General features: G+C 46.2%; 1 protein-coding gene across 1 annotated transcript in view; it reads left to right on the top strand.

Moving 5' to 3' along the window:
- Positions 1-312: 312 nt before the first annotated feature.
- The window catches only part of LACTB (lactamase beta), a 60573-nt gene continuing 46184 nt past the window's right edge, over positions 313-14701 (top strand). Inside the window, exon 1 of the mRNA XM_073652709.1 lies at positions 313-610. Coding sequence (XP_073508810.1) covers positions 425-610 — 186 coding nt within the window. The 5' untranslated portion in view covers positions 313-424. The remainder of the gene's footprint in view (positions 611-14701) is intronic.

Here is a 14701-nt window from a genome sequence, read left to right as displayed (position 1 = left end):
TTAAAAGCAGCTTTTATTTTGCATAAAAACGCAGCTAAACGCACAGTGTGCACATAGCCTAAGTGTGTTTTAGATACCCACAGTATTTACGAATAATGAAGATAAACCAATTACTGCTTTGTGTCTCTTTTCTTTTTAGCTCTGTACAGGAGTCAGTTGTATAATAATGCAGACACTGGTTGGTATAAACTCACTCTTCACATAAATTAACATTGTAAACTATATAGACAATGAATTCTAGGATTTTTGCATCTCACTGTAGAGCTCCCCCGGAATGCACCTTTGGGTTAGTCCTGCGCTACTTTATTATAGTATTGGTCTGTACCACATCTCTGCAGGGGGGGATCTAAGGCCCAGCCCTCCCCGGTTTCGCCTGTTTTAGAGCCCAGTTTTGTGTGTAACGTTTAGGGCGAGGAGCCCGAATATGTTCTCCCGGATAACGCGACCCGCCCGCGGCCTTCCCCGGGTCTTGCTCGGCCTAGGGCTCGCTGTAGCAGCAGCTCAAGTTGCTGAAGGGCCCGTAGAGGAAGACGGGCAGAAAAAAAGGAAAGTCCGTGAGGCCTACAGCGCAGCAATAGTCAGGAGCAGGGAGCTGCTCAGCAGAGTGAAGGTAACGGCAGCACCGCGCTGCACGGCGTCCACACAGCAGTGACAGCACTGTATAGCGCCAGCCTGGTCTGCAGCGCTGCGCACTGGTCTGCATTGTGTGTGGCCTGGCAGTGCCTGCATCTATGCAGGATCACTGGTGTCTGTGGGGACTCTATAGTGTAGGGCTTGTCCAGGACTATTCCTCCACTCAGAATAAAACGGTGGCGTGGAAAGAGGTAACAGCGGCCCAGGCTCCATGTGAGCCTCATTGGTGGGCTCCGCGGGCAGTACTCCAAACTAACGCCTTGATGGGTCAGGAAAGTTTCCCTGGACAACCCCTTTAAACCACAGTTGTACCTGTCCATATAATTTTATCATCATCAGGGTCAGCTCCAGGTTTTTGTGGACCCCGGGCAAAAGAGTCTCAGTGGGCCCCTTTAACACATCCCACGATTCATGATGCACAGATACCGCAGAGAAACATATATATATATATATATATATATATATATATATATATATATATATATATATATATATATTACAAGGCCGAAGATTTCACTTCTTACATTACATGAGTGATATCTATTGTAAATTCTACAATAGCTCAGAAACCTGCGAATCTTCACAGTGCAGACCGGACAGTATAGACCTCCATACAGTATTATGGGCCCCATATATTGCTCCATACAGAATTATGACCCCACATACTCCTGTACAGTATTATGGGCACATTTTATTTATAGTATATGGGCACCAAAGTCCTCCATACAGTATTATGGACCCCATATAACCCCATATGGACCCTATATAATGCTCCATACAGAATAATGGACCCCATATAACTCTCCATACAGAATAATGGACCCCATATAACGCTCCATACAGAATAATGGACCCCATATAACGCTCCATACAGAATAATGGACCCCATATAACGCTCCATACAGAATAATGGACCCCATATAACGCTCCATGCAGAATACTGGTCCCCATATAACGCTCCATGCAGAATACTGGTCCCCATATAACGCTCCATACAGAATACTGGCCCCCATATAACGCTCCATACAGGATACTGGCCCCCGAATAATGCTCCATACAGGATACTGGTCCCCATATAATGCTCCATACAGGATACTGGTCCCCATATAACGCTCCATACAGGATACTGGTCCCCATATAACGCTCCATACAGGATACTGGTCCCCATATAACGCTCCATACAGGATACTGGCCCCCATATAACGCTCCATACAGGATACTGGCCCCCATATAATGCTCCATACAGGATACTGGCCCCCATATAACGCTCCATAGAGGATACTGGCCCCCTTATAATGCTCCATACATCACTCCCCCCCCCCCCCCCATATAATGCCCAACGCAGGATGTCACTTCCCACCCATATAATGCCCCATGCAGGATGTCACCCCCCCCATATAATGCCCCATGCAGGATGTCACCTCTCCCCCCATATAATGCCCCATGCAGGCAGGATGTCACTTCTCCCCCCATATAATGCCCTATGCAGGATGTCACCTCTTCCCCCCCCCCCCCATATAATGCCCCATGCAGGATGTCACCTCTCCCCCCATATAATGCCCTATGCAGGATGTCACCTCCCCCCCCCCCCCATATAATGCCCCATGCAGGATGTCACCTCTCCCCCCATATAATGCCCCATGCAGGATGTCACTCCCCACCCACCCCCCATATAATGTCCCATGCAGGATGTCACCTCTCCCCCCATATAATGCCCATGCAGGATGTCATGCCCCATGCAGGATGTCACCCCCCCATATAATGCTCCATGCAGCATGTCACCCCCCCATTTAATGCCCCATGCAGGATGTCACTTGTCCCCCCCCATTTAATGCCCCATGCAGGATGTCACTTGTTCCCCCCCCCATATAATGCCCCATGCAGGATGTCACTTGTTCCCCCCCTATATAATGCCCCATGCAGGATGTCACTTGTTCCCCCCCCATATAATGCCCCATTCAGGATGTCACTTGTTCCCCCCCCATATAATGGCCCATTCAGGATGTCACTTGTCCCCCCCCCCATACAATGCCCCATGCGGGATGTCACTTGTTCCCCCCCCCCCCCATATAATGCCTCCATACACGCTGTGACTGCTCAGGAGAGAGCGCGGTGTAAAGACATCACCGCTCCCTCTGACCTTCTGACCTGGGACGTCACAGTGCAGCATCCGCGGAAAAGACCGGAGCTGTTGCGGGGGCATGGGGAGAGGTAAGTCTTGTGCCGGTTGCCGGGGCCCAGAGCAAGCGGGGGGGGGAGGGCGGGCGCTGGCACCACACCGCTCATGGGCCCCATAGCGCGCAGGGGTGCCCGATGGTGAGTGGGCCCCCCCGCCTGCTCAGAGCTCCGGCACTTGCCCGGGTGCGCCGGGTACTGACGCCGGGCCTGATCATCATCACATCTCTACAGGCTAAAGTAGGCTGCACCCAGTGGCTTGGGCAAGACCAGCTAACCATCTGATGTGTTGGTGTCCTTCCAACACCAGGGGAGAGAAGCAGGGGCGTACATAGGAATCATGGGACCCCATAGCAGAAGTTCTAATTGAACCCGCCCACGCAAAAAAAAAAAGTAAATAATTGTCTGGGTCACAGAAGAGCAGATCTCACAACTTTCCAGCCTTTACATAGCAATTTTCTTCCTGCTGACGTCCTAGATTCCTCTTTCTTTGCCCCATAAAATGTGATGCCAACAAAAATGCCCCCCAAACACAGTATGATACCCCCATTGTGCATTCCTCCTCATTAGCTTCTACATGCACAGTATAATGACCCTACTGTTAGGGCTGTGGAGTCGGTGTCCATTTTGGTGGAGTCGGTATAAAATGTACCGACTCCCAACTCCTAAAATATATAATAAATTGGGTACAGTAGTTCAATGCAGTTTGTGGGGAATATTTTTTCATAAGAATTTGGGAAAGTTATGAAATGTCCTATTCCTGATCTAAGGGTCTAGACTTTTAGCTGAGATGAATCTGTGCTACAGTAAATTTATCACTTAAACATGAGCCATGTATGAGGGAGTCTTGGAGTCATGGAAATTTAGGCGTCGGAGGTTTGGCTTACTGACTCCACAGCCCTGGTTACTGTACCCCACCTCAACTCCCAAAGTATGGTGACCCCAACACCTTATGATCCCCCAACTGCGACCCTCACACAGCCCTCCATGCAGTATAATGGGCCTACATGCAGTATAATGGCCCCCACACCTCTCCACACTCCACAGAGTATAATGCACTCCTCTTGGTCCTCCATACAGTATAATGCACTTGCCATGGTCCTCCACACAGTATAATGCGCTCGCCATGGTCCTCCACGCAGTATAATGCGCTCGCCATGGTCCTCCACGCAGTATAATGCGCTCGCTATGGTCCTCCACGCAGTATAATACGCTCGCCATGGTCCTCCACGCAGTATAATGCAGTCCCCATGGTCCTCCACGCAGTATAATGCAGTCCCCATGGTCCTCCACGCAGTATAATGCAGTCCCCATGGTCCTCCACGCAGTATAATGCAGTCCCCATGGTCCTCCACGCAGTATAATGCAGTCCCCATGGTCCTCCACGCAGTATAATGCACTCCCCATGGTCCTCCACGCAGTATAATGCACTCCCCATGGTCCTCCACGCAGTATAATGCACTCCCCATGGTCCTCCACGCAGTATAATGCACTCCCCATGGTCCTCCACGCAGTATAATGCAGCCCCCATAGGGTAAAATACGGCCCCCACCATAGGATAAAATGCAGCCCCAGTCCTCCATTTTTATCAGTACTCACTGATTTACAAAAATAAATAAATACATACTTAGGCTGCGTGCCCACTATGCATTTTTCAAGCGTTTTTACCTCGGAATTTCCGCAGCGAAAACGCTTAGAAAACGCTTGGTAATACGTGCCCCATGGTCCCCAATGATAATCCGCATGTGCTGTGCACATGCTGTGGAAATTTCCGCTGCGGATTATCATTGCGGAAAAATACGCAGCATGTCCATTAATTTTGCGGACACGCAGCGTAATTGCCGCCATTGACTTGCATTGAATCGCATAATATCCGCATGACTACATGTGCACATGCGGATATTAAGCGATTCAATGCGCGGATGGTACCCGGGTCGGGAGAAGAGGAGACTCTCCTCCAGACCCGGGTACCATAGTACCTGTTAAAAAAAAGAATTTAAAATAAAAAAGAAACATTATTCTCACCTTCCGATGTCCCCTGGTCTCCTGTATGATGCGTCCTGGCTTCCCGGCGTCTCGCGATGGTCTAAAAGGACCTTCCATGATGTCATTTAGTTATGTGACAGGTCACGCGACTACTGACGTCGGCGGTCGTGTGACCTGTCACATAACTAAATGACGTCATGAAAGGTCCTTTTAGACCACAGGGAGCCGTACAACAGACCGGACGCACCGGAGAGAACATCGGGGGCCATTGGAAGGCAAGTATAATCTTTATTTTTTACCATTCTTATTCTTTTTTTTAACTATTACATGGTCACACTATATAAATCCATGTCGGTTGCATGGATTTATATAGTGTGACCAAGTTGTCAAGCACTTTTCCAAGTGATGCTAAAATCGCTTGGAAAAGCGCTTGATAACCCGCATGCAGAAATGTATGCAAAAACGCTTCTACCTGGCAGGAAAAACGCATGTAAAATCCGCATGCGTTTTTCCTGCCAGGGAGATGCAGAAAAAATCTGCAGGATTTCTGCATCGTGGGCACTTAGCCTTACTGCTCCTCGTTCCCTGCTGCTTCAGTCTCTGCAGCGCATCTCTCTCGTCACCTCAGCTGCTGTCAGCTCCACTGTCTGACACAGCGTGGCGCTTCATCACGCCACTGCGTCAGAAGCAGAGGAGGAATGATGGGAGATGGTGAGTCACATGACTATCCCTCCTTCATCTTTGCTTTCAACGAGGGCCGGCTCCAGGTTTTCGTGGGCCCCCGAGCGAAAGAGTCTTAGTGGCCCCTTTAATACATACACCATTCATGATGCACAGATACGGCGGAGAAATATAGGTATACAACACAGGGCCCATCCTGCCCCCTCATCCTTCACATATGCAAACATGCACGTACCCGCGCACACACACACAGTACGCAGACATGCACACACACACACACAGTACGCAGACATGCACACACACACACACAGTACGCAGACATGCGCGCACACACACAGTACGCAGACATGCGCGCACACACACAGTACGCAGACATGCGCGCACACACACAGTACGCAGACATGCGCGCGCACACACACAGTACGCAGACATGCGCGCGCGCACACACACAGTACGCAGACATGCGCGCACACACACAGTACGCAGACATGCGCGCGCGCACACACACAGTACGCAGACATGCGCGTGCACACACACAGTACGCAGACATGCGCGCACACACACAGTACGCAGACATGCGCGCACACACACACAGTACGCAGACATGCGCGCGCACACACACAGTACGCAGACATGCGCGCACACACACACACAGTACGCAGACATGCGCGCACACACAGTACGCAGACATGCGCGCACACACACACACAGTACGCAGACATGCGCGCACACACACAGTACGCAGACATGCGCGCACACACAGTACGCAGACATGCGCACACACACACACAGTACGCAGACATGCGCGCACACACAGTACGCAGACATGCGCGCACACACACACAGTACGCAGACATGCGCGCACACACACACAGTACGCAGACATGCGCGCACACACACACACACTCGGCACGCAGACACACGGTATGCAGACATAAGTTTTGAGAATGACACCAAAATTATATTTTCACATGATCTGCTGGCCTCTGTTTTTTATTAGTGTTTGTCTGATGTTTATATCACATACAGAAATATAATTGCAATCATATTATGAGTACCAATAGGTTATATTGACAGTTAGAATGAGTTAATGCAGCAAGTCAATATTTGCAGTTCTGCCCCTTCTTCTTCAAGACCTCTGTAATTCTCCCTGGCATGCTCTCAATCAACTTTTGGACCAAATCCTGACTGATAGCAGTCCATTCTTGCGTAATCAATGCTTGCATTTTGCCAGAATTTGTTGGTTTTTGTTTGTCCACCAGTCTCTTGATGATTGACCACAAGTTCTCAATGGGATTAAGATCTGGGGAGTTTCCAGGCCATGGACCCAAAATCTCTATGTTTTGTTCCATGAGCCATTTAGTTATCACCTTTGCTTTATGGCAAGGTGCTCCATCATGCTGGAAAAGGCATTGTTGGGCGCCAAACTGGTCTTGGACGGTTGGGAGAAGTTGCTCTTGGAGGACATTCTGGTACCATTCTTTATTCATGGCTGTGTTTTTAGGCAAGACTGTGAGTGAGCCGATTCCCTTGGCTGAGAAGCAACCCCACACATGAATGGTTTCAGGATGCTTTACGGTTGGCATGAGACAAGACTGGTGGTAGCGCTCACCTCTTCTTCTCCGAATAAGCTGTTTTCCAGATGTCCCAAACAATCGAAAAGGGGATTCATCAGAGAAAATGACTTTGCCCCAGTCCTCAGCAGTCCACTCCCTGTACCTTTTGCAGAATATCAGTCGGTCCCTGATGTTTTTTCTGGAGAGAAGTGGCTTCTTTGCTGCCCTCCTTGAAACCAGCCCTTGCTCAAAGAGTCTCCGCCTCACAGTGCGTGCAGAAGCACTCACACCAGCCTGCTGCCATTCCTGAGCAAGCTCAGCTCTGCTGGTAGTCCGATCCCGCAGCTGAAACAGTTTTAAGATACGGTCCTGGCGCTTGCTGGTCTTTCTTGGGCGCCGTGGAGCCTTTTTGACAACAATGGAAGCTCTTGTCTTGAAGTTCTTGATGATGCGATAGATTGTTGACTGAGGTGCAATCTTTGTAGCTGCGATACTCTTCCCTGTTAGGCCATTTTTGTGCAGTGCAATGATGGCTGCACGTGTTTCTTTAGAGATAACCATGGTTAACTGAAGAGAAACAATGATACCAAGAACCAGCCTCCTTTTAAAGTGTCCAGTGATGTCATTCTTACTTAATCATGACTGATTGATCGCCAGCCCTGTCCTCATCAACACCCACACCTGTGTTAATGGATCAATCACTAAAACGATGTTAGCTGCTCCTTTTAAGGCAGGACTGCAATGATGTTGAAATGTGTTTTGGGGGTTAAAGTTCATTTTCTGGGCAAATATTGACTTTGAGTGTACAGTAATTGCTGTTAAGCTGATCACTCTTTGACATTCAGGAGTATATGCAAATTGCCATTACAAAAAATGAAGCAGTAAACTTTGGAAAAATTACTATTTGTCTCATTCTCAATACTTTTGCCCATTACTGTACAAGGTGGTCCAAAAGTAGGTGGCCAGAAAATAATAACATATATTTTGATTTATATATAAAATTATATTTACTAACACAAGCATAACATTGACAATTAAATTTTATTCTGAACAATAATACAAAAGCCCTTAAATTTTATCAACGCAGGTGCTCAAACTGTTTTCCATTACAATTTGCACAGCTTTGAAGTCACCTCTTACGCTTCGACAAATATTTTTGCACAAGTCTCTTTGGGTATTAATTTCTTAAAATGCATCTCTTATGTAATATTTCAAATCACTGGCACTTTTTGGTTTTCGACTATAAACTTTGTCCTTGAGTACTCCCCAAAAGAAAAAATCCATTGGGGTCAAGTCTGGTGAACGTGCCGGCCAATCACGTGGGCCTCTTTGGCCAGTCCATTTATTAGGAAGTGTTTCATCAAGATACTCGCGGACTACTCTTGAATAATGTGGAGGGGCACCATCTTGTTGGAAATAAAGGTCATTTGAATTAGGCTGTTGCTGTAACTGGGGAACAACTTTATTCATTAGAATTTCGAGATACTTATCTCCTGTGACTGTTCCATCAAAAAATATTGGTCCTAAAACACCAAAACTTGAAATACCACCCCAAACATTGACACCAGGCTCATTTAGTTGTTGCTCTAATGTTAAATGCATGTTCTCATTATACCAGTAAATACAATTATGTCTGTTAATATGGCCGGATAATTTGAAAGAAGCTTCATCACTCCACATAATGTTATCTAAAATTACTGGATTGTCTTCAATTTCGTTAATATAGGACGGATGCCGAAGCAAAAACAACGAGTCTAAGGCCCATTATAAAAAAATAGAAAATATTTTATTAGACATTATTGTTTAAACAGTATCCGGAGTGACGCAAATATGCAACCAATACGTGAGTGAGTTAAAACATACTAAAAACATATATGAGTATTACAGCAGATCACCACAGGTAACCGGTGTATATCTCACTGATATTTAATCATATTTAGCAACTTAGTACTCGGTTCTAATTCTTTCTCTCATATTCAATTTCGTTAAGCATAATCTCACTAAATTGCAGCCGCCTGTCTAGATGATCCTCCAATAAACCATGAATTAGACGTGGACGATAAGCTTTCCACTCAATAGATTTCAGGATTCGCATGATAGAAGCTCGTGAAATTCCCAATTCCAAAGAGGCTCTTCTGGTGGACTTTTTTGGACTCTGAACGAATGTTTCAGCAACAAGTTGTTTATTATCTTCTGTACAGACTGTTTTGAGTCAACCAGTTTTTGGAGCATTAAGGATTGAGCCAGTGGCATTGAATTTGTCACGAATGCGGTAAATGGTTTGTCTCTTTGGGGCTTGAGTACCAAATGTTTCAACCCAATTTGCTCTAACGGTTTCAGCATTTTGAGATTTCCAATACTCTGTTAAAATCCATTTTCTTTGATCTGTATTTAAATAATTTGCCATTATGTGTTATCTGAATTATCTGAAAAGAAAACAAATTTGAGGGAGATCTATCTGTGAAAACTAGATCTGTGAAACTGGCTGCCCTTAGCCACCAATCATATTCCACCTTTCATTTTCCAAAGAGTCCGTGAGGAATGAAAAGTGGAATCTGATTGGTTGCTAAGGGCAACTGAGCCAGTTTCACTTGACACCATGTTTGATAAATCTCCCCCTTCATAACCTTATTACACTCTCTGTCCACCTACTTTTGGACCACCCTGTATTGGCGTTCCTGTCCCGGGATCTGGCATCTCTCTTGGTTGCCGGGCTGCGGTGCAGGACCTGACATGTGACGCACGGATGCACCGCCCACACAGGATCATTGGACGAGATCGGACCATGTGACTTCTCACATGACCGATCACACGGGTATTTCTCAGGTCCTTGCAGCACATTCCCTCACCTTCCCTTGAGAAAGCTGGACGTGTTCCCTGCGAAACGTGCGTCGGGAGGGAGAGGCACGAGTCCTTCCTACCACCTGATGGGGCACATTTTTATACTTTGAGGTAATGATTTTGTTGATATACATGGATGTTCATGGGGCACTTAGGGGGATCGATTATGATAAGGCACAGCTATATCATTGAGCTGTGAGCTCTAGGAGACGAGCATTACTGCCTATATGATTGCACTATATCATGCAGCAGATAGAGCACTAAGCTTTACAATATTGTTTATATATTTATCTCTTGTGATATACTACTGCTCCTCTCCATCTATCCCTATCGAGTCCCATGCATTCTGATAAACTCAGGATTGATTGATCGATTCTCTACCTCTATGTGTCCCTGCTGCTTTTCGGTATTGCCATTATTTTGTACACACATCCCTTGCACTTGCAGACTTTTAAATGTGTATTTTTTGTATCAATAAAGTTGTTATATTTTTGTACCAACCGTTAAGACTTCATTTCCCTTTTTTCTATTCTATGCGTTTGAAGTGGTTGTTTCTGTAAAACCCATCTGCAATTTTTTGTAGAGGTCTGTCCACTGAATATGTTTCTGAGACTTGTGGTTTTAACAATGGCCTGTGTCTTGTAGTAATGAAGCGACAGGGGAGACACAAGCACAATTAAAGGTTCAGTGTCGCCCTTGCCGTCATTACTACAAGACACAGCCGCACAATGCGCGGCCATGCCTGAACACAGTGCTGGTGGGTGGCGGCGGCAATCAAGTAGCGGAGGGGGGGTGCAAGAGGGGGGCAACTGCTATGGGGTCCCCCCGGCTCACGTGCCCCATAGCAGTCGTGTGGCCTGCCGCCATTGGCGGTACGCCACTTGAGAGAAGGATCATGTAGTTGGAATTTCAACAATTTTTTTTTTTGTTTTCAGAAGTAAGGCTCTGTGCTCTCTTTGCGCCTGTGCCCTCTCTGTGCCTGTGCCCTCTCTGCCTACAGTATGCAGCTTGAGCTTTTCCCAGAGTATACTGTAATGTTCCCACAGGTCCCTACTCACTGGAGGGAGGCCAAAGGTCTTCTTTCAGCCTCGTCTGGCACTTATTCACCTGCACACCATTAGTGTAACTGTATAGAAGAGTTCAGCAGACTGTGCTTTCCCGTACACAGGGCTACTGCAAAGACCCTTAATCCATGAAGTATACGTTTCCTTAGTCTAAGTGCCTACGATGCAGAAATGCTGCATGTTTTTTTTCGCTTCTCCCTGGCAGGAAAAACGCACGCTGATTTTACATGCGTTTTTCCTGCCAGGTCGAAGCGTTTGTCAAGCGTTTTTGCATGTGGGTTATCAAGCGCTTTTCCAAGCGATTTTAGCATCACTTGGAAAAGTGCTTGACAACTTGGTCACACTATATAAATCCATGCAACCGTCATGGATTTATGTATATAGTGTGACCAAGTAATAGTCACATCTGTCAAGTCAGCAGTCTTCCCCATGATTGTGGAGCCTACTGAAACAGACTAAGGAACCTTTTTAAATGCTTAGGAACCTTTTGCAGGTGTTTTTTGTTAATTATTTTAATTTACTGAGATAATGACTTTTGTGGTTTCATTGGCTGTAAGGCTGTGTTCACACGATGCGTATTTCATGCGTTTCCGCGGCGTTTTTGCAGTTGCGTAAACGCCGCGGAAACGCATGAAAAACGCATGGTAGAAGGGCAGCAATGTTCCCCAATGGAAATCCGCATGTGCTGTGCCCATGATGCGGATTTTTCCGCAGCGTTAACGCTGCGGTCAAAAATCCGCAGCATGTCAATTAATTTTGCGGAAACGTGGCGATTTCGCCGCCATTGACTTGCATTAGAACGCGCCAATTCCGCAAGACAGCATTTGTACTTGCGTAATTGGTGCGTTCTAATGTGCGGATGGTACCCGGGTGTGGAGGAGAGGAGAGTCTCATCCACACCCAGGTACCATTGAAAAAGCTGTAAAAAGAAGAATAAAATAAAAAATAATGTATTCTTACCATCTGTCGGCCCGCGCTGCGCTCCCGCTTGGTTCCCGGCACTTGCAGTGAGTTGTAGGACCTGCGGTGACGTCAGAGTCATGTGACGGGTCACGTGACGCTGACGTCGGCAGGTCTTTCAATTCAAAGTTGCCGGCAGCCGGGAGAACGGAGTGAGCAGGACAGCGCGGGCCATCGGAGGTAAGTATATACACTCTCTCGGTTCACACTGTATAAATCCATGCTGTTTGCATGGATTTATACAGTGTGACCTAGTTATCAAGCACTTTCCAGGTGATGCTAACATCGCCTGGAAAGCGCTTGTCAATCTGCATGCGGAAACGCATGTGAATCTGCATGTGGATCCGCATGTATTCTGCAGGAAAAACGCATGCACAATCTGCATGCGTTTTTTCTGCCAGGGAGATGCAGAAATGATGCAGAAATTTTCTGCTTCATTTCTGCATCGTGTGCACATACCCTAAGCCGTAATCATCAACATTAACAGAAATAAACACTTGAAATAGATCCCTGTTTGTAATGACTCTATATAATAGGAGTTTCACTTTTTGTATTGAAGAACTGAAATAAATTAACTTTTTGATGATATTCTAATTGCAGTGTGAGAATGTGTAACATGTTATCCACAACACTGGTCTTGCAATATGCAGCGGATTGTTTTTGATAGGAAAAGTCCTTGCTTATACACCCGTGTGAACATGTCCTTACTGGGTGAAGCGCTCTCTCGGTGCTGGAAAGGCAGTCTTAAGGGTATGTGCACATGGTCGGGAAATGCTGCGGATTGGACGCAGCGCACATGCGCAGCGTGCAAGCCGCAGCGTTCTACATTACAAGCAAAGTGGATAGGATTTCAAGAAATTCCATGCCCACTATGTGTCTCCATGCACCTGCGGATCACCCGCGGACACGGATATGTGGCGCGTCTTTCCAGACCGCAGCATGTCAATTTCTCTTGCGGAGTCTCTAGTCTCCGCAAAAGAAATTAGATCAGTGCAATGTATAAGATGCGGTGAATCCGCATGGTTCAATGAGCACATGCGGATTCACCTGCGACAGTACGGATAGTGTGCACATACCCTAACAGAACTGCTCCTATACTGCACAGTTCTTCATTAATCTTAGGTTTAGTAACACATCTGACCCCTTTTATGCTTATTGTAATGTTATACTAGGCTCAAAAGATAACTTTTAAGTTAAAGGGAACTTGTCACCTCTAGAAATGCTATTTGCTTGTATAGTGGTAATGTGCAGGTAAAGAGCGTATAAATCATGTCTGGCAGGTTTAGTAAAGCAGCCTCTACAGGGTGAAAATGATCTTAAAGGGGTTGTCCTGTTCAAATCGATATATCTGCAGTCTCTCTGTGTTACTGCAGACTTATGAATACCTCCAGCACACACACTGTGCGCTGCGGGGATTCACCGGTCTATGAGCCGGGACCGGAGGTTATGTATGAGTTATACGTACTCCTGGCCATTTTATGAGTGACGCGTATACTCCTGAACTGCATATATCACACAGTGGCATGTAAAAGTTTGGGCACCCCTGGTCAAAATTACTGTTATTGTGAACAGTTAAGTTGAAGATGAAACGATCTCTAAAAGGCCTAAAGTGACACATTTCCTTTGTATTTTAAGCAAAATATATATACATATATTTTCAACTTTTACATTTTAAAAAGTACAAAAAGGAAATCGGGCTGATGCAAAAGTTAGGGCATCCTGCATGGTTAGTACCTAGTTGCGCCCCCTTTTGTAAACACTTTTTGTAGCCAGACAAGAGTCTTTCAATTCTTGTTTGAGGGATTTTCATCCATTCTTCCTTGGAAAATTCTTCCAGTTCTGTGAGATTCCTGGGTCGTCTTGCATGCACTGCTATTCTGAGGTCTAGCCACAGATTTTTAATTATGTTCAGATTAGGGGACTGTGAGGAACATTGTAAAACCTTCAGCTTGTGCCTATTGAGGTAGTCTATTGTGGATTTTGACATTTGTTTAGGATCATTATCCATTTGTAGAAGAAATCCTCTTTTCAACTTCAGCTTTTTTACAGATGGTGTTATGTTTGCATCAAGAATTTGTTGAAATTTCATAGAATCCATTCTTCCCTCTACCCGTGAACTGTTCCTGTGCCATTGGCTGCAACACTACTCCAAAAAGTGATTGATCCATCCCCATGCTTAATGGTTGGCGAGATGTTCTTTTCGTGAAATTCTGTGCCCTTTTTTCTCCGCACATAGCTTTGATCATTGTGGCCAAAGAGTTCTATTTTAACCCCTTTAAAGCCCAAGACTTACTAATACGAGTCTGTGCCCTGCGTCTTAAGAGCCTGAGCCGTATTAGTACGTCTTGGCGATCGCGCGCGCACACAGGCTTTGCGGGCGTGATCGCCGCCGGGTGTCAGCTGATAGTACCGGGTGTCAGCTGTGACAATGTGCTGGGAGCGGTGGCATTGTGGTGGCTAAGGGGAGGTGATCGGTATACTCATCTCCTCTTCCGGCCTCCAGCGCTGTCTGCCGCGGCTTCCCAGATGTTGCCATGACGACCCGATGTCGTCATGACAACATCCGGGTCACCAGACAGCAGGAACATTTTTTGGTCATGCGCAGTACATGACCAAACTATCTTCTCACTGTGCAGCGCTGACAGCCTGCATGGCACAGGGATGGTGCTCCATCCCTATGCTATGCAGGCGATCAGAATAAAAAAAGTGAAAGTCCCATAGTGGGACAAAGTAAACAAATAAAAAAACTGTCAGAAAGTGAAAAAAAATAAAAATTGTAAAAATATAAAAAATAAAATAATCCAC

The sequence above is a fragment of the Phyllobates terribilis genome, unplaced genomic scaffold (assembly GCF_046119375.1).
Source record: "Phyllobates terribilis strain yellow unplaced genomic scaffold, ASM4611937v1 Scaffold_11__3_contigs__length_659146591, whole genome shotgun sequence".
In the NCBI taxonomy this organism is placed as follows: Eukaryota; Metazoa; Chordata; class Amphibia; order Anura; family Dendrobatidae; genus Phyllobates; species Phyllobates terribilis.
This window is presented reverse-complemented; position numbering and strand designations above follow the sequence as displayed.